General features: G+C 39.3%; 5 protein-coding genes across 14 annotated transcripts; 2 read left to right on the top strand and 3 right to left on the bottom strand.

The window, feature by feature from the left end:
* The first annotated feature begins 188 nt into the window (after nt 1–188).
* On the top strand, nt 189–4,166 carry LOC103949838 (serine/threonine-protein kinase AFC1). 4 transcript variants are annotated; one of them, XM_048571619.1, is made up of 12 exons: nt 189–487; nt 1,041–1,227; nt 1,666–1,692; nt 1,784–1,937; nt 2,034–2,082; nt 2,176–2,290; nt 2,529–2,620; nt 2,784–2,940; nt 3,044–3,108; nt 3,211–3,308; nt 3,422–3,524; nt 3,635–3,854. In XM_048571619.1, the coding sequence occupies exons 1-12, from the start codon at nt 386–388 to the stop codon at nt 3,635–3,637; spliced, it is 1,152 nt and encodes a 383-aa protein (XP_048427576.1). In that variant the 5' UTR covers nt 189–385; the 3' UTR covers nt 3,638–3,854. The 4 variants fall into 4 exon arrangements, with proteins under 4 accessions (XP_048427576.1, XP_048427575.1, XP_048427577.1 ...); XM_048571618.1 differs by having other exon boundaries at nt 192–487; nt 3,628–4,166; XM_048571620.1 differs by lacking the exon at nt 1,041–1,227 and having other exon boundaries at nt 351–487; nt 3,628–4,166.
* Nucleotides 4,167–4,300: 134 nt separating this feature from the next.
* LOC125471387 (NDR1/HIN1-like protein 13) lies at nt 4,301–5,365 on the bottom strand. The gene has a single exon (XM_048571712.1). It carries the CDS (start codon nt 5,363–5,365, stop codon nt 4,301–4,303), a length of 1,065 nt encoding a protein of 354 aa, XP_048427669.1.
* Nucleotides 5,366–5,447: 82 nt separating this feature from the next.
* LOC125471320 (pentatricopeptide repeat-containing protein At1g13040, mitochondrial-like) lies at nt 5,448–9,268 on the bottom strand. 6 transcript variants are annotated; one of them, XM_048571616.1, is made up of 6 exons: nt 7,293–9,268; nt 6,977–7,075; nt 6,603–6,657; nt 6,464–6,503; nt 6,037–6,138; nt 5,448–5,923 (listed from the first exon to the last, which is right to left on the bottom strand). In XM_048571616.1, the coding sequence occupies exon 1, from the start codon at nt 8,850–8,852 to the stop codon at nt 7,305–7,307; it is 1,548 nt and encodes a 515-aa protein (XP_048427573.1). In that variant the 5' UTR covers nt 8,853–9,268; the 3' UTR covers nt 5,448–5,923; nt 6,037–6,138; nt 6,464–6,503; nt 6,603–6,657; nt 6,977–7,075; nt 7,293–7,304. The 6 variants fall into 6 exon arrangements, with proteins under 6 accessions (XP_048427573.1, XP_048427574.1, XP_048427570.1 ...); XM_048571617.1 differs by having other exon boundaries at nt 6,037–6,127; XM_048571613.1 differs by having other exon boundaries at nt 6,464–6,657.
* A 3,769-nt stretch (nt 9,269–13,037) lies between these two features.
* Nucleotides 13,038–16,660, top strand: LOC125471275 (protein-tyrosine-phosphatase MKP1-like). Its single transcript, XM_048571527.1, has 2 exons — nt 13,038–16,118; nt 16,244–16,660. Exons 1-2 carry the CDS (start codon nt 13,638–13,640, stop codon nt 16,313–16,315), a joined length of 2,553 nt encoding a protein of 850 aa, XP_048427484.1. The 5' UTR covers nt 13,038–13,637; the 3' UTR covers nt 16,316–16,660.
* On the bottom strand, nt 16,620–21,022 carry LOC125471276 (coilin-like). 2 transcript variants are annotated; one of them, XM_048571528.1, is made up of 13 exons: nt 20,762–21,022; nt 20,619–20,683; nt 20,260–20,541; nt 19,676–19,912; nt 19,408–19,477; nt 19,239–19,316; nt 18,787–19,051; nt 18,615–18,655; nt 18,234–18,428; nt 17,853–17,924; nt 17,625–17,771; nt 17,244–17,385; nt 16,620–17,123 (listed from the first exon to the last, which is right to left on the bottom strand). In XM_048571528.1, exons 1-13 carry the CDS (start codon nt 20,960–20,962, stop codon nt 16,936–16,938), a joined length of 1,983 nt encoding a protein of 660 aa, XP_048427485.1. In that variant the 5' UTR covers nt 20,963–21,022; the 3' UTR covers nt 16,620–16,935. The 2 variants fall into 2 exon arrangements, with proteins under 2 accessions (XP_048427485.1, XP_048427486.1); XM_048571529.1 differs by having other exon boundaries at nt 18,787–19,036; nt 20,762–21,021.
* Between the last annotated feature and the right edge of the window lie 88 nt (nt 21,023–21,110).

The raw sequence follows: 21,110 nt of genomic DNA, 5'->3' as shown, positions 1-21,110 counted from the left end.
TGAATTGTTAACGCGACATTATCCTACTTGCGCATCCTTTCAAATTTGCATAAATTCCAAACCGGCCCAAGTCCAACTACGGCCCACTTTTGCTTTTAGTTGGACTGATGAGCAAAAATCCAAGTATAATTCCGGCCCATAACCCAACATAAAAAGCTCAAGCCTCTTGAGAATGCTCCAAACACCAAACTCAACCAGGGTTCAAATCCAGCCACACAACAGCTCCACTTACCAACCAACAGTCCAGATTATTCCTCCCAATCACATCCGACGGCTTGCGGTAGCTCACGAAGAACAGGGGTTAGGGCGTTTTCTCCGTCTCTCGTGAATCGTGATCTCTTCGTTTAATCGGATAGGTGAATTTAGGGTTAGGGTTTTGAATTGTATGGAGATGGATTACGTGTCGGAGTTCCCTCTTTCACACATTGATCGGCGTCCAAGAAAACGCCCCAGGTTTGCTTGGGACCCCCCTCAGCCTCACCCAAAGGTACAATTTTCACCCTTTATTTCATCAAATTTCTCAAAATTGTGGTTTTTTTTTCCTTTATTTAGGCTTTAATTTGTTTATTTTTTCATTAAATTAGCTTTTCAATTTTGAATTCATCCCAACTTTTCTTCTTTTGTGTGGTAAATTCGACTGGGCAGGAAATAACTTGAGGGTAGAAAATAAAAGTGATTCCATTTTCCAAATTTCATGATCTCTTAGTTCTCTTTTCTTAGATAATTTTGATCTTGTCTAAAATATTGCCTCGGATATGAATTAATATTTTTTGAGGAAATTCAACTTTATAGATAAATAATTTGGAATTGAATAACTGAATTGTTAGTATTTTGATGACCCGGTAGATATATCGTGTACGAGGCATGACGAAGCTCGAAATGTTTGTTATTCGGGTGTTATAATTTGCATACATTGATTTTCTGTTTGGTTGATTAGAAAAGATAAGGGAAAATGTAAGAAATGAATGATAGATGGGTAAGGGGTGAAGTTTTTGTATTAATGTTTGTATAGTGGAGTATGAATAAATGGCTGTGTGTAGGCTCAGTCAGGAATATATTATGAGCAAGATGTTGGAAATGGGACAAGCATTGGACATACGAGAGTACTTCCAGACCATCCTAGTGTTTTTGTAAAGGGGTTGACTCAAAAAGGCTCTCCCCCGCGGCGAGATGATGACAAAGATGGACATTACATGTTTGCGCTCGGAGAAAATTTAACATCTCGCTGTAATTACGTTCAATCACCATTGAAGAGTTTTTTCTTTTACATTCTTCATGTGTCTTTTTTATGCTGTATTTTAAACAATCACAACTCAATAAATCACACTGATGTACTTCCGACTTTTTCATTTTTTTACTCAATGGTGTATTTCCAATAAAATTATTCACATAGAAAATCTACTTACAAGTAAAAAGTTCTAGGACCTTTACTTTGGACTTTAGGGTTGCTCTAGAATTTGAAAATATATGTATATATCTAAAGTGTTGAACTTTTCCTTTTAGTTTATTCTTTTTCTTACAGTGTGCGTGCCAAAATAATTTAGCCCGAGTAGTATAGAATATTTGTTTCATTTAACACACACACACACATAGTTTTTTGTCAATATTTTTGGTTTGTAAAATATTTGTAGTTCTCTGGTTAAACTATTGTTTCTGTACTTGCAGATAAGATCCACCGAAAAATTGGTGAAGGTTAGGTTTTAACTGGATTTAGACCTATATCTGGATGGGTTCCTGTACCTTTGATCTGTCTTCTCATATTTCTGCTCTTTGTATCGTGTAGGAACTTTTGGTCAGGTTTTGGAATGCTGGGATAGGGAAACAAAAGAAATGGTAGCTATAAAAGTTGTCAGGAGTATCAAGAAATACCGTGAAGCGGCAATGATTGAAGTTGATGTGCTACAGTTGCTTGGGAAGTATGACAGAAATGGAAGTCGGTGAGTATACTTTTCCTGTCATGGTTATTTCTTTTGCTTCTTAGCAGTTGTAAAATGAAATTTGGGTCAATTGTTAAGTGGCTTTATTCCTTGCAGTTGTGTTCAAATACGGAACTGGTTTGACTATCGTAACCATATATGTATCGTAAGTATATGCTTGATTTTTTATAAAATGATTCCCCAACTTCACCAATATTTTGGGGGTTAAGACATTTTTGAATTTAAATGGTCTTAACAGGTATTTGAGATGCTTGGGCCAAGCTTATACGATTTCCTCCGGAAAAATAATTATCACGCATTTCCGGTTGATCTTGTCCGCGAACTTGGCAGGCAACTGTTGGAATGTGTAGCATGTGTGTAGTTGGACCTCTGTTGTTTCTCTTATCTCTCGAAGTTTATAGCAGCAGTTGTAGTATTCCATAAGTTTTTACCTTTCTTTCTTTAATATTTACCAGTAGTTTCTGCTTTTTTCTTTTCAGTAAAGCTTACTTCCATGACATGTGTGAATACCTTCTGAGCATCTTTTATTGGACTGGACAATGAATTTACAATACTAGTTTTTATGCTTTCTGCGGTGTGTAACTTTTGCAGTCATGCATGATATGCGTCTCATCCATACCGACCTGAAGCCTGAGAACATACTATTTGTTTCCTCAGAATACATTAAAGTACCCGACAATAAGGTATTTCTTCTTGTGATCATAATTATATTGTTCTGCAGTTAGTGTTTTCTTATTCCTTTTTGCCCCTTCAGATGACACGGTTCACTTATTGTTTGTACCTCTTATCTGAATCCCGTTCACTTAATGAAAATTGTCGTTTGCTTTTATTGCTTTGCTGTCACAGTTTACATCCAGGCCACCAAAAGATGGAACCAGTTATAAAAGGTTGCCAAAGTCTAGTGCTATCAAAGTTATTGATTTTGGCAGCACAGCCTATGAGCATCAAGAGCACAATTACATTGTGTCGACAAGGCACTACCGGGCACCTGAGGTTATTCTGGGTATGCTATTACTATGCTTTCTGTTATCTTGCGAATCATTTGCATTTTGAATATTTTCTATCAATTTATATCTTAACATTCATAAGATTGTTAATATTTACAGGACTTGGATGGAGTTATCCATGTGACATATGGAGTGTTGGTTGTATCTTGGTAGAGTTGTGTTCGGTATGTCTCTGAATTATATTGGTCCATCAGTCTCTGCCAGATTTCTGGATTAGAAAAAAATGTATAGAACTTCTGAGAAAAAAAGAATGAATTTCTTTACAGGGAGAAGCTTTGTTTCAGACACACGAGAACTTGGAACACCTAGCTATGATGGAGAGGGTTTTAGGTCCAATGCCACATCACATGTTGAAAAGAGTGGAGTATGTGGTTTCTTGAGGAATTTCATCTTAATTTTCATATCTTAGGTTCAGATCACATCAGTTAGCCTATATTCACCACTGTCTCCTTTGCTACTTCTGTATTCTTGGTTCAGCCGTCATGCTGAGAAGTATGTCAGACGGGGTAGATTGGACTGGCCAGAAGGTGCAACTTCTCGAGAAAGTATTAAAGCTGTTTTAAAGCTACATCGCCTCCAGGTATATAGAATCTTGCACTTTTACACACTTGTTTTGGAACACGTCCAGACACCTTATTCAAATAAAACCTTTAAGGTTAATCAATTTATATAATTTTTGGCAGAATATAGTGATGCAGCATGTCGATCATTCAGCTGGTGATCTCATCGACCTCCTGCAAGGTCTCCTTAGATTTGACCCTTCCAGCAGGCTAACAGCTCCCGAAGCCCTTAGACATCCCTTTTTTACCAGGGATCATTACCGGAGGTTTTAGCCAGTTGGAAAATTCATTCTTGCATTGTTAGTAGGTTTGCTTGGAGTGCATTACGGAGTAGTGGCTTATTGAAGAGCGGGGTTTTCTTGCTTTCCGGATTGTCATTTCTTGGCATACACAAACATGAAGGGGCTCGCCGGGAGCCCTGGATTTCTGTACTCTGACATTTACGCGAAAGCTAATGGAAATATCCTGTTCTCATCAGTTTCTCCTTGTTCGATTTTGTACCATGAAGATGAAATGTAACAAGTTTTCGATACAATAAGGTGTGATGCGCTTTCTGAACGAGTTTGGCAGTCGCCCTGTGTATTTGTTTGTTCATGTTTTCTCAGTATACTATCACTCTGTAACATGTTTCACGTATTGCAATAAATATCATTCTTCTTGTCTCGAACATTGTCAAAAAGTTGGTCTACTTTTATTTTCTGCTGCTTGAGAAATTACAGTGCAGTAATTGGGAAGTAATTTACGAAAATTCGATGCTTGAAACACAATCCAATAAAAAAAAGGAGCAAACAATGACTTAGTGTTTTGTCTTGCATTTTCTGGTCACCAGAACTCCATCAGGAGGTCTAGTGAGCACGACTTGGCAGTCGCCGTGCAACCAGTACGAGTACCGGAGGATCTTTCCGAAGTTAGCTCGTGCTCGGAAATACCCCTTGACCTCAAATCTGGCCCGATCGATCTCCATCTCCTTCTTGAGCCTTATGCTTTCCAGCACTCCGAGACGAACCTGGCTAGCCACCATATGAACATTTGCGAACATGGACTGACGCCTCGATGCAGAGAAGGGTTCTATGTACTGGGTAGCAACGCGGGTATTTCCATAATAAAGATCAATGATCAGGTTGCTAAAGTCAACGCTGACCTTCTTGTTTGGGTTGGTGAAGTTTGCCAGCACTGTAACGTCGGCATTGAGAAGATATCCCATGTCAAGATACGCTGCGTTGAGTGTGGCGGAAGAGACGTCGAATTTCGGAGTCCGGGGACGAAAAACAAGATAGACTATGAGAACCACTAGGCCGGTTAAGATAATGAGAACCCAAAAAATTGCACAGCAAATGGCTCCTGACCATGCGAAGAAATTGGTTTTTTGAGGCCGTGGTATGTGCAAGCCGTGTGGGCGAGTATGCTGGCTATGCGGCCGCCCTTGTGGGTATGGCCAACGATGTTGCTCGTCTTCGCGACCATGATGTGAGGCTGGCACCATTGGAACTCCAAGGGGGGTTTTCTGGCCTGGATGTTTTATCCGAGGCTGTTGGTCTTCATGATCAGGGTGGGGGGTTTGCTGGTCTGTCCGAGGAGGATGTTCTTCAGGGACTGGATGAAATGACACCAAATGACCCGCCGGATGCTTAGACCGGGGCCGGCGGCCTGGCTGCAATTGTCTTGTTCCTGGCTCAACTTCTTGTTCGGGGGGATGCGGTCCAGGCCATTGTGGTCTGAGGTTGGGCGGCTCATGGTGCTGCCCGTGGTGCTCTGGGAGCGGCACCGATGAACTGTGTGGGGATGTTTGGGGAAGTTGTTCTGGATATTGTGACGGATATGGCCGGACAAAATGGGGGTTGGTGTCACCACGGCGAGACATGGCGGCACAGAGTAGTACTGAGAAATGAACAAGTGAAGGTTGGAGTGGATGCAGAATAAAATAGTTAAGGAAGGAACTGGTGTTAGAGAATGACTTGAAGAAAACTTCAAGGATGATTTTTTTCGAAAAGGCAAAGAATCAAAATGTAGCTAAGCGTGGGAGGCAAGTCATCTTCCGTGACAACTTTTTCTGTATGTGCTTCCGAGTTCTGAGTATTTTAGTGGCATCCAATTTACATATTTACCCCCTCATACCCAGCTTGCCTAAAGCTAAATGCTACTGAAGATACAAATTTCAACTGGATATAAACACTCTCTGCCAAATATACCACTCAACACTAACTTGTTCATGACCAGAGACCATCTTTAATCGTTACCGGATGATGTTGTGATGTGACTCGGAGTCCCGGTCAGCAGGTGTGTTGTAATTGTGTAGTGATTCCTTGGAAGTTCTCGTCGCTTTCTTCCATCCTCAAGACTCCAGCAAGGCAAGGATGCCCGAGCTTCTTTAATCCGCTTTTCTTCATGAGGACACGGCCGAAATTTTTGGTTGTTCTCTCTGTACATGCGAAGGAAAAGTACAAATGGCATCATTCTTAATTCTTCTAGAATAACATCCAACCCAAGTAAGAAAAAGAGGGAAAGATAAGTGGCAGAAGGTCCGACACTCACTGCATTTTGAATAAGAAGCCGTACTTCAGCATTTTCATGCCCAAACTAATAGTGCTCTCACATTAACATTCCTAAAAATGATCTGCAGCCTCTGCATGTCATCTATAAGCACAAGAAGGTCACGGTGCACCCTAAGAAAATAAAGAACAAACAGAACGAGAATCTAAACTCTAGATTGCTTACATCATCTCATCTTACTTCAAAAAAAAAAAAAGCCGAGAATCAAAACTCTAGATTGCTTCAGAACTATATAATCAAGTCCAAGAACTCAGCCATAAATAAAGGTTGACTTCATCAGTCCAGAAATTAATAGGGATACCAAATCAATATGTAGTTCTGAAATCTTCATTAGGCATCCATTTAGTTGACCTTCCTTAGACAAATTGGGGGTGATAAAACTAGAACGAGAGGAAAGGTTAGCAATTACCTTGAAGTAGTCTGGTTCTTGCAAAGCCCGCTTGCATTATCTATTGTCCCTCAGGACAAAGAAATGAACAAAGTAGGTTAAAGTACCTTTTGGCATTTTTAGCGGAATGCATGTGTCAAGTCAGGGAGGCAAATCATACATGGATAAGCATCATGCTCTTGAATCTCAGGCTGAACAAATCCAAGGTCCCAATTCTGCATTATGAACCAAAGATTTTAATAACTCAGTAAGCATATTACTCACATCCTTCTACTATGATAGTGCCACTGTCAATTTTTAATGACAGTAAAATATACTGTCATAAACACTGGAATATATCCAGGATATCTTTATACTTATTCAGCACACAATGTAAAGGCTAAACATCCATGGCTCCATTGTCCATCTTCCCCCCACGTCCTCATCCACACCCATGCATATTGTTTGACGACACTTACAAACAGCAGAATACCTGTACTTATCTTCATATCAAAAGGCAATTTATGTACATAAATCAATCCTACAAGCTCGTACCTGAGTTGTTTGTAGCTTGCCAGAAAGAGCACAAGGTGGTAACAAGACCAGGCTTGATGAGGTGAAATTCTCTCTAACAAGTGCCTCTTACTATTGACTCTGTGATAGACCAGACAGTACGATAGCATAATCATTAGAACCACTAAACCATATATAACATAGCATCACAGGTTCCATGATAAGCACCAAAACTTACACCACTTCTTACCGAAAAAATTTATACAACTGAACATGAACGACAAAAATCAGTATAACCGCAGTGACATATATTGGTACATGAACATAAAAACTACAAGGGTTTTTATACTATACTAACCGTTTAGCATTTTCATGCACCATCTTTTGAATTGATGGCATTAACCAGAGTCTCGGAGAAAGCTCCATCAAGAGTAAAGCCCTCTTCCATCATCTGATCCCATACCCTACAAGCGACTGAAAGCTTATTCTCCCTTATGAGACCTCCAATTATCAATTTAAAAGTTACCCCGTCGGCACTACACCCTCTAGTCTGCATTTCCTCATAGAGATGCATAGCGTCGCTCACTTTAGAAGCCTTGAGCAGCCCGTTAATGAGAGCATTATACGAAATCACATCAGGGGTGATTCCCTTCTCAAACAATTCACTGAAAACACTATAAGCCATTTCAATCTTCCCATTCTTGCATAGGTGATCAACTATTGTAGTGTAAAATATACGGTCAAGCAACAGACCCATCGCTGTTGTCTGATCAAGAAGCTTCTTGGCTATCTCTGAACTACCTTCTCTTAAAAAGGCATTTATAAGAATAGTGAATGTAACCAAATCTGGCACAGTGCCCTTGTGACGCATTTCCTCAAACAGTTTGTATGCACTTCGGGTACGGCTTGCCTTGCAAAATGCTGTAATGATGGTATTGTACGACACAACATTACACAACCCTTTTGGCTCCATCCTAGTTCTCATCAACAAATACGCCTTATCCGGTCTATTAGCTTTACAAAGGCCCATGAGAAGCTGATTATAACTATACACATCCGGTTCCATCCCACCCCTCTCCATTTTCTTCATCAACTTCTCAACCCCCTCCAACATGAACTGATTACAAGAATAATTCAACAACACATTGTGAGTAACCAAATCCGGCTCGCAACCATTTCTCTTCATAAATGACTTGATTGCTTGTGCCTTATCAATCCTACTGGCACGACAAAACCCACTAATCAACGCATTATAAATCAAACTACTAAAATTAACACTACCCTTCATTTCATCAATGACAAGGTCATAAGCCAAATCAACCTTCCCACCCTTGCACAACCCAACAACCAGCGCCGTGCACGCAATGTTATCGGGCCTGAGCCCTTTCTTAATCATACCATTCCAAATATCAACTGCCATATCAAATTGTCCAGCTTTACACAACCCACCAATAATTATAGTATACGATACAACATCCGGCTCTCTTCCTTTGTCAACCATCCTTTGAAGCAATTCCAAAGCGAAATCCATCCTGTCTTCTTGGCACAGAAGATTCAAATATATATTGAAAGCCCAGATGTCAGGCAATGCCCCAATCCTATCCATGTCCCGAAGCAGCTTCTCAATGAGGGTGAAATTTCTAATCTTGCACAAGCCAGAAATGAACCTTGAGTAAGTAAAGGGGTCCAATGAGAACCCCTTCGGCACCATTTCGTAGTAGTAGTGCTCGGCGAGATCGTACCGCGAGTGCTTGACGAGTACGCCGATGAAGCGGTTGTAGTCGACGCTGAAGACCCGGCAGTCCGAGTGGGTCATTTCGTCGAACACCTGTAGTGCTTGATCGATGAGGCCAGTCTTTACGTAGTACACTATGCGGCTCCGGTATATGAGGCGGTGAACGCCAAGACTACGATACATATCAGAGTGAATGCATAGCAGAGACAGTCAAGGAGCTTAATGCGTCGGAATGTATGGCATCCGGCGGAGAGGAAAACGGGGGACTACAGCCCCGGAAATGGAGACGGCGGAGGGAAGAGCGGGTTTAGGTGTAGCTGCAGGTGAAACGACGTCGGTTCCCGAAGCCATTCGATAGGAGGTATAGCTGCAGCAGCTGCCAAGGCTACCTGGTTTCAACAATGGTGGTGATGGACTCAATGCGGCGCGGGCCAGGGGAGGGTGGGTGGATTTGGATTGGGATTTGGATTTGGGTTTGGGTTTGTTGGGTTTAAAGATTTTCTGTTGGGCTGTGTATTTGGGCTGGCCTGAATTGGAAGTTAAGTATGTTTCTTTTGGGTTTGAGTTGGGCTTTGAGTTTTGAAGACAGGTTGTGTTGGCCCAATCTTATTTGCATCCGAACTTGTTAATAATAAACTAGTATGACATGCAGATGACGTCTTACCACCGTGGTGGAAAACATTAAGCCTACGTATTTTGGTGAAGGTTTGATCCTCATGAACAATTAACTTCTAATTTACTAATACTATCACTCTGTTAAAAAATAATAAAAATAAAAATATAAAAGCATGACATGCAATATAAGACAAGTCTGTGTTGGGTAGGTGACCGGATAAAAATAGCAATTTGATTCTTTCTTTCTTGGCCACCTTTCTTGACCAATCCTTTCTATTTCTGCTATGATAATTTATTTTCTTCTTTTCTTTTGGTGCAACTCATGTGGACTACACTGAAAAGGTTTAGTGTAATAATAATGACTGAAAGTTGATGATTAAATTATTAATTATGTGTAGATTAATGTTCTTATTTTTTTATTAACAATATTATATAATTTATCAATTTAATTCCAAAAATAAAAATAAAAAATCGACCATTTATACCATTTTAAATTAAATAAACAAACATATAATATAACTTCATGTTATAGTCAAGGGACTTATTCTATGTAGGCGAAATTTGTAAATTTAAAATGTAATTTTGCCTTAACTTATTAGTGCATAAAATCTTAAGGAAAATTAATGAAAATGGCTTGAAAACTTTGAATTTTAACGAAAATGACAAAATAAAGGGTAAAGTGAATAGTACCAGAATTGACTTTTTAATGTAAAAATATGATTTTTCGTTAAAGTGAACAGTACCAGAAATTTTTCGTTAAAGTTACCTAAAATCTAAGCATGGATTATGCATGCAAGTTATTCTATATTTGTTGGTCAAATTTCAACCGCTTGTCCATCCCATCAGTTTGGAAGTTTGAACAATCGTCCTTTAACAAGAAGGCAATTTTGTCAATTCCTGGTCACATATTTTTGTTTTTGTTCTTGTCACTTGTTTAATTGGAGCTATGATTTGCAATACGAATTGTCATGATGATTACCATGGTTATAAAAATTCTTGCTTAACGCCGTCTAAGTCCCGTTTACCGTCGCCTAGGTGCTAAGTTGTTGGTCATTGCTCCGATTAGTTCCTAGGCGTTTGAAAATTAAGAAAATGTGTGTAGACTTGCTTAGACGTCCGTATAGCCCGTCTAAAACCGCATTAGCATCCGCTTAGGTCGCGACTCTCACTTAGACAGAAAATCAAAAACTTTCTTTTTGCATTTTATTTTACCAATAAAATGTAAGAGACTTGCTAAATACTTAGATGAACACTTATTAAATGTTTGTTTCTAGTGTTTTCAATATGTTCTAATACTTTATAATCTATATAACATTTTATTTTGCAATTTATGTATGCCAATACAATTATACGTTTTTTTAAGTATAAATAGTCACTTATCTATACAATATATAATTAATTTACTTAAATTCGTCTAGTTTGCTTAGGCGCCAATCAGCCGCCCAACTAGCGTCTATCGTCTTTTAAAACATTAATAATTACCACTTTGGCACCTCCATTCAACTTCTATTAATGGAGTTTTGGGGTGTTATGCTTGTTGGCTGCTCGATTCTGATTGGAAAAAATAAAAAATAAAAAAAAACCGGGAAATAGAATGTTGGACTCAATCGTCACTGCCGCTCTGATCGGTTGACAGTTTGTCTTCCTCGTTAAGTATTAGGGTTTCAGAACTTTGAACAGTCTGAGGAGAGGCCTTCCAGAAATGGCAGGACCAAGAAAACACTTCCTCAAAGATCGACGAACCATGTTTAGTTTCTGACATTCTTTACTAGGAGGTTCAAACACTGATCAAAACTACCAGAACGCATGACCATGAATTAGGGTTTTATATAATATAATATTGGTTTGGTACTTACATTCTGGTGTCCCTCATTCCCAAAACTAGTCAAATACATTATTTATTTTAGGGTCCCTCAGATATAAGTCCATGCAACACTTATTTCCTCGACAAAAACCCATCTCATTTTAAACATCCAAATAAAACCCAAATTTGAAGTAGACTGCCATGTAAACAATTAAATACCTATTATTTTCAAACTATTTACAATTGTGCCACAACACTCTAATTATGTTAATGAATTTAATTATCCACCATAGTTGTGGGAATTAAGTGCCTTATTATTATAAAATTATCTACTTTATACTTCTCTTACCATCATATGTTTCATTTCGTTTATTTGTTTGACAATCATTGTAGGTAAATTATTTTGCATGTATGTATTAGGTACTTTGTTAAAATTATATATATGCGTGCAAATAATTTATCTATATTTTTAATAATATGTAATTAATTAATTTTGAATCAATTGGCTAAAAACATTTATTTATTTTGTAGGTAACTTATTTTTCATGTGATAATACATATATACTAGCCACATTTTGTTATTATTATATAGAGTGTGCAATCAATCTACATTCTTTTATTTTGTAGGTAAATTATTTTGCATGTAGGCAAATTGTTGTGTGTGTGTGTGTGTGTGTGTATATATATATATATATGCAAAATATTGGTATTTAATTAATTTTGAATAAAAAATATTTATTTATTTTGTAGGTAAATTATTTTGCATGTATCATTACATAATTTACTAGGAACTTATATTGTTATTATATATATGTTGTGCAAAATAATTTACCTATTTTATATTTAAAATATTGATAATTTTGAATAAAAAAACTTTTTGATAGTTGTAGGATATACTAATTTACTTGTTAGCATCATGTGAAAACAAATATATAAGGAACATTGGTATCATGTAAATTTTTGTTATTAAATGCATATGAATCATGACATTTAAATTTTTTTCCAAATCTCCATAAGGTATTTGAAGACATTTAATTGAATGAAATAATGTAAAATAAAATTTAGATAATAAGTGAGAGACCCAAAGTAAGTGTTATTAAGGGTAATTTAGACATCAACAAATACAAATTTTGCCAAGTCAAACTTAATTATGGATATTGCTTAGTTGGAGCCTAGTCATTGGGTTTTTGTTAGAGAAACTTACCATGATGGGTTTTAGTTAAAGAAAATTGAATTCTAAGGGGTGTACTCATAGTTAAAGAAAATTGAATTTTATATCACGATGGTAGTGTGTAGAACTTGACCCTCACTATAGTTCAACATTTGATCTTTTACTTGCTTTGAAATTGAGAACACATGTTACCCATTTCCATGCCCTTCTCGAAACAATTTTAGCTCAAGTCACGTAATAAGAGACATAAATATAACATGATATAATTTATCATGAGGAGATACTCTCCTCCTCAATGTGCAAGTTAATTTATGTATCCAAAAATCTCGATTAAGTAAAAAAAAAAACTTCAACAAGTTGTCTAACTGATATCTCTCAAATCTCAAAAATGAAATCCACATTAAATTATCAAACACATAAAATCTCGTACCTTTATAAAATTGTACAAAACTACAACATGGTGATTCAATGGTTGAAGACGAATTTTAGGTTTTATTTCACACGGCAAGTCATGAATTCGGTTTTTATTGTTGATGAATCACACGATGATGGCTAGAAGAATATTAAAATTCTTCTGTAAGTCTTCTCAATCGCCGAAAAAATAAACTTTCATGACAAAACCTCTAGTTTTTTTTTTTTTTTTTTTTAAATGATGAAAACTGTCTTACGAATCACGTAATTTGAGTGCTATTCCTCCGCAAGACTCGACATATATGCGTAAATGACATCACAAGACTCGACATGCTTTGCATGTTAGATCATGTACGACGTGGCAGTTTGACCCATTCCCCCTCCTGTCTAAAACCACCCCACCATTAACAACACTCCAAAGTTCCAAACCCCAAGTGACTCAGTCCAACTCGTTGTCCCAAAACTCAGCCTCCTCCCCTTCTTCTCCCTTCTTCTCCCCCGGATTTCAAAGTCTGTCACACATACCAAGCGATTCTTCAGCTGGAAAGATTGTTGCCCATTTTTCCAATTTCCAAGTGAGTCTCTCTTAAAAAATACCTGACTTTTTCCTTCTTTCCAAGTAATTTAGTTAATTAAATAAAAATCCCAATTAACTTTTTCCTTCGTTCCAACTTTCTGCTCGTCTCTATTGGTTTAGGGTTTTACTCAGTCGTTTTCGTGTTTGAATTTTGCTTCTTAATCAACTGCCTAGATTGAAAAGCTCTAATCTTTAGAGAGAGAAAGTGAGGAGAGAGAGAGGGTCAAGGGTTTTAGGTGAGAAAAGGAGGAGAGAGAGAGAGAGGGTTTGAAATTTCAATACCAACTATTTATGCCAAAATTTTCAACTTGATGGGTTCTATGTTATTTCCTGGAAGTATCCTTCAATGGGTATCGATTAGTTTTTAGAATTTTTGTCAAAAACTTTGAGATGTTAGGGGAAGAAGAGAAAAACCGGCTCGCCGGAAGTACTTCCCGGAAAACCTACTTGCGGTCGGTTTCGTGGTCTGACCGGTCACCCTATAAGCCTAACATTCCATATCCGAGGCCACAGCTGGTTAGTAAAGCGAGGTCTTGCCTTCCTCCTCTTCAGCCCCTTTCAATAGCCAGAAATACCGTTAAGGAGTGGCCGCGGGCGGGGTCTGATGATCTCGGGGTCTGGCCTCAACCGCAGACCCCGAGAGGTTCGGCTAAACCGCTTCCGAATTCGAACCCAGAAGAACCTGGGAGAGAGTTTGAGTTTAAGAAGGATATGCTTGCGTTTTTCGACAAAGAATGCTCGAGAATTGCTGATCATATATTCTTAGGAAGTGATGCCGTGGCTAAGAACCGCGAGGTTTTGAGGCAGAATGGGATCACTCATGTGCTGAACTGTGTTGGGTTTGTTTCTCCCGAGTATTTCAGAAATGATCTTGTGTACAAGACGCTTTGGTTGCGAGATAGCCCATCGGAGGACATTACGAGTATACTGTATGATGTGTTTGATTATTTTGAAGATGTTCGAAAGCAAGGCGGGCGAGTTTTCGTGCATTGTTGTCAGGGAGTGTCTCGGTCCACCTCTCTGGTCATTGCATACCTAATGTGGAGGGAGGGCCACAGCTTCGAAGATGCGTTCCAGTATGTGAAGGCAGCGAGAGGGGTGACCAACCCGAATATGGGTTTTGCTTGTCAACTCCTTCAGTGCCAGAAGAGGGTACATGCTGTGCCTGCAAGCCCAAATTCCATGTTAAGGATGTATCGGATGGCCCCGCATTCATCATATGATCCTCTTCATCTGGTGCCAAAGACGTTAGGACATCCAGGTGCACAAGGACTCGACTCTCGTGGGGCCTTCATTGTGCATGTTCCATCTGCTATTTACGTCTGGATTGGAAAGGATTGCAACACAATGATGTCAGATAATGCCAAGGCAGCTGCCTTTCAGGTCATCCAGTATGAGAGGGCAAAGGGCCCGATTGTGGACATCAATGAAGGTGAAGAACCGTTGGAGTTCTGGGATGCTCTTTCCAACGGACTCTTAGCAGAAGATTCCAGCAAGGCAGATGCCAAAAAGGTAGAAACTTTTTCTTCCGCATGTGACAAGGTTTCTGCAGGGATGTGGGGTCAGGTTGGTGGAAGGAAGGTTGCTGAATATGATTTGGATTTCGAAATTTTTCATAAGGTACTTGCAGGTGGGGTTGTTCCACCATTTTCAGTGTCAAATACCGAATCAGAAACTTGCCTTCCAGCCAGAGAAAATGGATGGGGTAGATTGCGGCAAAAGTTTGCTAGCGGAATTATGAGAGAATTGGTCACATCTTCTGAGGTGAACCGAAGCCCTACCGCATCCACTGATGAATCGGATATGGTTGTGGAAACTCATAAAGAAGCAGAAGACTCTGTCTCCCCAATTGAGCCTTCATCGCCATTATCAGCATCACGTCACTTTTGTGGTTCACCAGATTCCTTTGAATGCTATCCAAATAAAAGCCCACGTAGGGTAACGGATACTCTTAGTGAGGTAGAACGCTTTGTTCCTCTGACCGATAAGTTACTGTTACCTACAAGTCTTTGTGGTTCACCAGACTCATTTTCTTGTTTTCCTGACAGAAGTCCTAAGTTCAGCTCCAAATCCCCAACACTCTCCCCTTCAACCTCTGAAAACTCCAGTTCATTTACCTTTTCACCCTCATCTTCCAATTGGTCGGACTTGTCGTATTTGTCTTCTCGACTGCCTTCACCTTCTGGCTTGGATTCCACAGATCCATTTAATGTTAAGAATATCTCTTTGGCAGATAACTCAAGCTTGCTTTTCAAAAAATCTCCCTCGTCGCCTACAGAAGCATTTTCTCCTGACTGTACTTTGGAAATGGCAAATACAGGTTTGCCATGTAAGGGGATTTCCCCCTCTATTGCGGAGCGTAGAGGGAGTAATCCTCCACCTCGAATGTTGGTGCCTTTGGTTGATGAAACACCAAAAGTTCCGAGGAATCTGGTACGGTCATGGTCCTTCTCCTTACCCGACATGGCTGATGATGCAATGGACACTGTTTGCAACCAATCTGAAACTGTGAGCAACAGAGAAGACCTAATGTTAGATGTGAACGTTAGTCACCATGGAAACGAATTGAAATCTGAAAGGATCACGCAAGCAGCGGAAGTGATCAACCCTGTTTTGTACCAGTGGCCTTCTTTGAATAAAGTGGAGGCACACCAATCTCACAAACTTCATACTGGATCAGCTTATCTTTTGCTAGCTCCAGATACGAGTGCAGGCACAAGTAATCCTGGTATCTTATTTGTCTGGTTGGGACTCGAAGTATTGCACGAGGAAGGGCAAGGTCCGACATGTGAGGATAGACATCTTCACTGGGAGGCCATAGGACACAACTTCCTCGATCGCGTGGGTTTGCCTATGAATTCCCCTGTACAGGTAATTACCATACATTGTTTCTCTGTTTTTAATTATTGCTTAATTGCTTCTGTAATTTCTAATCAATATCTGATTAATGCACATTAGCATATCTAATCTTTGCCTCGGAATGCCTATTTATGCAGATAATAAGAGAAGGTGAGGAGCCAGAACAGTTCCTGATCCATCTCAGCCGTATATCAATACAGAAAACATAATCGCGACTCGGAAGAATTGGAAGAATCAGGTTTTATGAAGGTTGTGGATTCGTGGTCTTCCAAGCTAAGGGGATGTCGGGACAGAACAGTTGCAGGTCATGAGAGGGGAGTTGGCATCCCGGGCCTCTTACCGGCTTGAGTGATGTCTGGAGTGGTACAGAAACATGTACAGAGAACAAGTCGGCGTTAGGCTGATAGAAATTATAAGTTTTGTTTTTACGGCAGATAAAATAGTATCGATTGAAATAAGTGAATCAAGAATATATTTTTCCCCTGTAAAGCACCGAAGGTGTTGCCATTTAAGTTGAAATGATAATCAAACTCATATTTCGAATTGCTCCTCAAGTTCTGCTCGCAACCTTCAGTTCCGGCAAGATCGAGAGAACAGGCTTGATAAGGTAATTGTTTCTGTTCTTGCAGCGTTGGACCATTCAAAACATTCCAATGTAAGTAGACAACACAATATACAACAAAATGGCCTTGAATTGCACCAACGACTGCACATTACAAACCCCGGAAGTACCATTTTTTAGGCGAAAGTCGTATTCTATTTCTTCTGTGAAAGTTCACAAAACGAAGGACTGCAGTTACCTCGGAGGCAACGTACCACTATTAGGTCTTCATAGCCCTTGAGCTCTCAAACGAGCCACTGTTGGACCTAATGCGCTACCTCTCAAGCCCCTATATGACCACGAGCTCCTAACTGAACCATCGTTTTTACTCCAACCATTCTCCTCCTGCGACAGTTCTGCCTTCTTTGCGTTCAATGCCTTGCTGATTTCATCCCATGCACTTGCTTTTCCATTTTCTACATATGTAAACAACAACAACCAATCATATTCAGATTCTTCATATGTCTAACGCTTCAACTGAGCCTTCACATCCGGTACGCAGAAACAGATACGAAATGTGGAAATCCAATTAGTACCTTTTGCAGCAGCACGAGTTTCCTTGTCTTTGTCGAGCTGCCTGGAACCTGATGCCGCATTTTTATCTCCATGGACTGCTTTGGCTGTGTTGAGGTTGCCATGCTTAACAATGCGGACATCAATAAGGGAAGAATAATCCACCTGCAAAAGGATCAATACTTGTCAGATGCTAGCAATCAAAGACTATGAAGCAGTAAATCACAGCCACTGATAGGCAAATAAAAGATGAGTGCATATAACTACAAAAAGGGTCGTAGGATGACGGTACTAGTCATCACTATAACTTGATCACACAAATATTGATCATCAAAAAAGGGTAGTACAACAGTAAATGAATGTATCACACTTCGCAACACTACGAAAGGCGGTAGTTCAAATACCTCTAGAGAGCGATCTTCCCTGTAAAGGGATGTATCTGGTACCACATCAGATGCCTCATCTGTCTCCGCAAAAACAATGGGATATTCTGGAACCTGTACTAGCATAATCTTATTTGATTGAAGGTCATACCGTGACACTTCTCCAACCTACAGGACAAGTAAATCTTTGATGGTAAAGATTTATGTTCATAACAGTCAATAGATATTTAAGAGAAGAAAGAGTCATACTCGGTATGAGGAAACTTCAGGAGTCCAGCATGATGTTAATTCAATCAAGCGATATGCAATTTGATCACCTTCCTGCAACACAATAAAATGCAAATTAATACTTATTTCCTTAATACTAAAACAAATGGAATATAAAGGACAAGAGTGACTTTGATATGGAAAACAATTTACAGTATCATCTGGCTTTATATCAATTTATTCACTCAAAAGTGGTCCAGAGCATTAGCTAAATGTGCAAAAGACATAAGAAAGTTTCAAGCAGCTAAAAGGTGCGATTGTACAAAGCCAACTGCCAATAACTCTTATTTTTCTAACATCTTTTCTTAGATGAGGGAAACAAATATCCATGCAAACAAAACGGAAAGCAGGAAAGCTACCAACCTTAGGTAAAGAGGTACAGAGCTCAAGCTTATCAAAGTCCATGTGGTCATTTACGGGAAGATCTTTTTCGTTACCCGGTATTTCAGGCGACTCTTGATTCAGGTCTTCATGGTCACTTCTTGAATGTGGGGTGTTCTCCATACCCCATTTTTGACCCCTCTTCTTGCTGGTTATTCCATTCCACTGAAAATTTTCCTGAAGCAGGCAGGACATACAATTATGAAGAAATCACATATCTCAATAGATTAAGCCAATCAAGAACTCTTTTCAAGCCTCCAAGACCCTATAACTTACTTTTCAAGAAAGAAATTTTTTTGAGTAGTTTCAGTAGCCCCTACAGAAGAAGAAAAGTCTATAATGATCTAAAGAAGAGAAACATACCACTGGATTTCTATTCTGCTGAATAGGCTGATCTCCGTCCACTGGAACAAGTATACACATCAGATAATTGGAGTAACAAATTATCCATAATTCAAGTATGAAATCATAAAAAATATTGCTGAACTCAAATGCCATAAGTAATTGTCTATCCAAAGATATGACCCATACATACCTTTTCCGAGGGGTTCAAAGCGAATATGTCCTGGCCTAATTACTACAGGAACAATATCCTCCTCCTTATCCTTATCCGTGTTTTGTTGCTCATCCACTTCATTGTTATCTGTTTTCATTTGCTCATCCTTTCCGTCACTATCTGTGTCTGATTGTTCATCCTCTCCTTCATTGTTTGTGTTTGGTTGTTGACGTCTATCTTTACCAGTTGATTGCTGATTATTTGTTTTGAGCAATTGCGTCTGATGTAACTGCAAATTGGAACACTATAGATAATTTTATTTCGGGAGAAAAAAGTAGTCCCTCTTGTAAAAAGTAGATATATTTACTTCAGAAAATCAACTTAAGCTGAAGGACGAAATACTCCCACATGTGTGCAGACATGTGCACTTGTGGGTGTAAGTGTGTGAAAGAGGAATCTTTATCTATTTATCATCTTAAACACCGCATTACCTCTTCCTTCTCAGCTTTCATTTTTTCCCTCAACCATTGCCTTTTGGCCTTTTTACGTCGAGCACTTCTACTAGGAATCTAGGACAAAAAAAGATAAAAAGAGTTGACAAATTTAAACTTATAGCAGATATACAGCACGTACATCTCAGATTATAGTGATAACTACTACCTTTTTAATTTCATTAGGCATATCAGATGAAACCACACCCTTTTTTTCATTCTCTTGAAGCTGACAGGACCTATCAAACAAAATTGGGGAAATGAAAAAACGAGCAAAAATGGTGAGTACGAGATGTTTACAGTCTTACAGAAATTTGGTAACATAAAATTCTAAAAACCTAGCTCTATAGGGTTTAGCTAGCAAAAATGGTGACTATGGGAACAATACTTTTTGCATTTCATCATCATCATCATATATAAAAAGGCCAGAAAGCTACCTCTTTCCATTGAGCAGTGATTGACTTATTCCATTGGTTCTTTTGTCAGTTTTAGGAGTTCTTGAATTATCCGGTCCATCCTCTACACTAAACGACTTTTCCTTCTTGGAACGACTCTTTTTGGTAAGAACACGAGACTGAGGAGAACTTTCTTTCTTCTCCGCACGGACATCATTCTGAAGGTCTTCAGGTAAACCTGAACATTCTGCGGTAGCAGCAGATTTAATTCTCTTCCTCCTGAAATATATAAATGCAAGTCAGGTGCCTCATCAAACGTGCATCATATCATAAACACCTTAAACACTTACATAATAATATACAGGAATGCAGTTAGAACGCCAAAGTATCGCTGACAGATGTGGTAAGGAAATATATATAACTACTTCTTTATTTTAAGAAACCTCGACTGGATGAGGAAGAAATAACTATTTCATTTTAGTTCCAATTAAAACACAAGTCAACAATTAAAACAAATTTCTTGTGATGATATCCTTTGCCCGGAATAAACGTGTATACCAACCATACAAATGATACATTTGTTGCATGCCGTCGCAAATAACCAGAAAATCGAGTAAACTACATACTTAGAGCTCTGAGGTTTGTCTGAAAGCTTCCTTTTCTTGGACCGTCTGTTTGACCCGGTGTAGGGTGAATTTTCAACAGGAAGTATATCCTCCAATTGGTCAGGTTCATCCTCTTCCGAATCACTATCATATCCTCCGGTCTCCTTTTCGAATTCCTCATTAGCCAGAAGCTTCATGCCTCCATTAATTGGTTGCCTCTCCACAATTTCCTCCACCCCAATAGCGTTTATTCCATCATCAATCAATGCAATTTCAGACAATGCGCCCTCTTTCCTTTTCACACTGTTCAAATCACAAATCAAAATACAAACCCAATAAAAAAAACCCCACATTTTCCGATAACACAAGCATAAACTGACCTGATAATATCTTTATCCTTGAAAATGGAGGTCGACTCAAAAGGCGGAAGCACAAACCCATCCATCTGCGAAAAAAAATCAAAATTGCGTGTTAAAATTTCAAATTTTTTTGGGGAATTAGGTTATGGGGAGGGGATTCTTACGGAGATGAGGAGGCCATCGGGGCAAGAACGGTGGAGGTCGAAAGCGTGGAGGAGATGGGCGGCAAGGTCGGAGATGATGCGGAGGTGAGGTTTGAGTAGAATCCAGCTCCGCCGGAGTCCTTGTGTCCTCTGCGACTTGCTCAGAATGTGGCGCTCCTTGAATGCCACCCGAAGCCTCACGGTCTCCGTCGTCGTCGTCATCGGAAGATGAGAGGAAGAGAGCGGAAGGAACCACTCGAACTTCTTAAACCCTCGCTGGGGTTTTCAGAGCTCTATGTTGTGAGCTGATAGCGACAGTTGTTCTGCAAGTGTTAACTGAGTATGGGCCTGGGCTTAGGCAGCTGGACCA

This window comes from the organism of the source record quoted next, unplaced genomic scaffold, assembly GCF_019419815.1.
Source record: "Pyrus x bretschneideri cultivar Hongxiangsu unplaced genomic scaffold, Pyrus_bretschneideri_v1 Contig6, whole genome shotgun sequence".
In the NCBI taxonomy this organism is placed as follows: Eukaryota; Viridiplantae; Streptophyta; class Magnoliopsida; order Rosales; family Rosaceae; genus Pyrus; species Pyrus x bretschneideri.
This window is presented reverse-complemented; position numbering and strand designations above follow the sequence as displayed.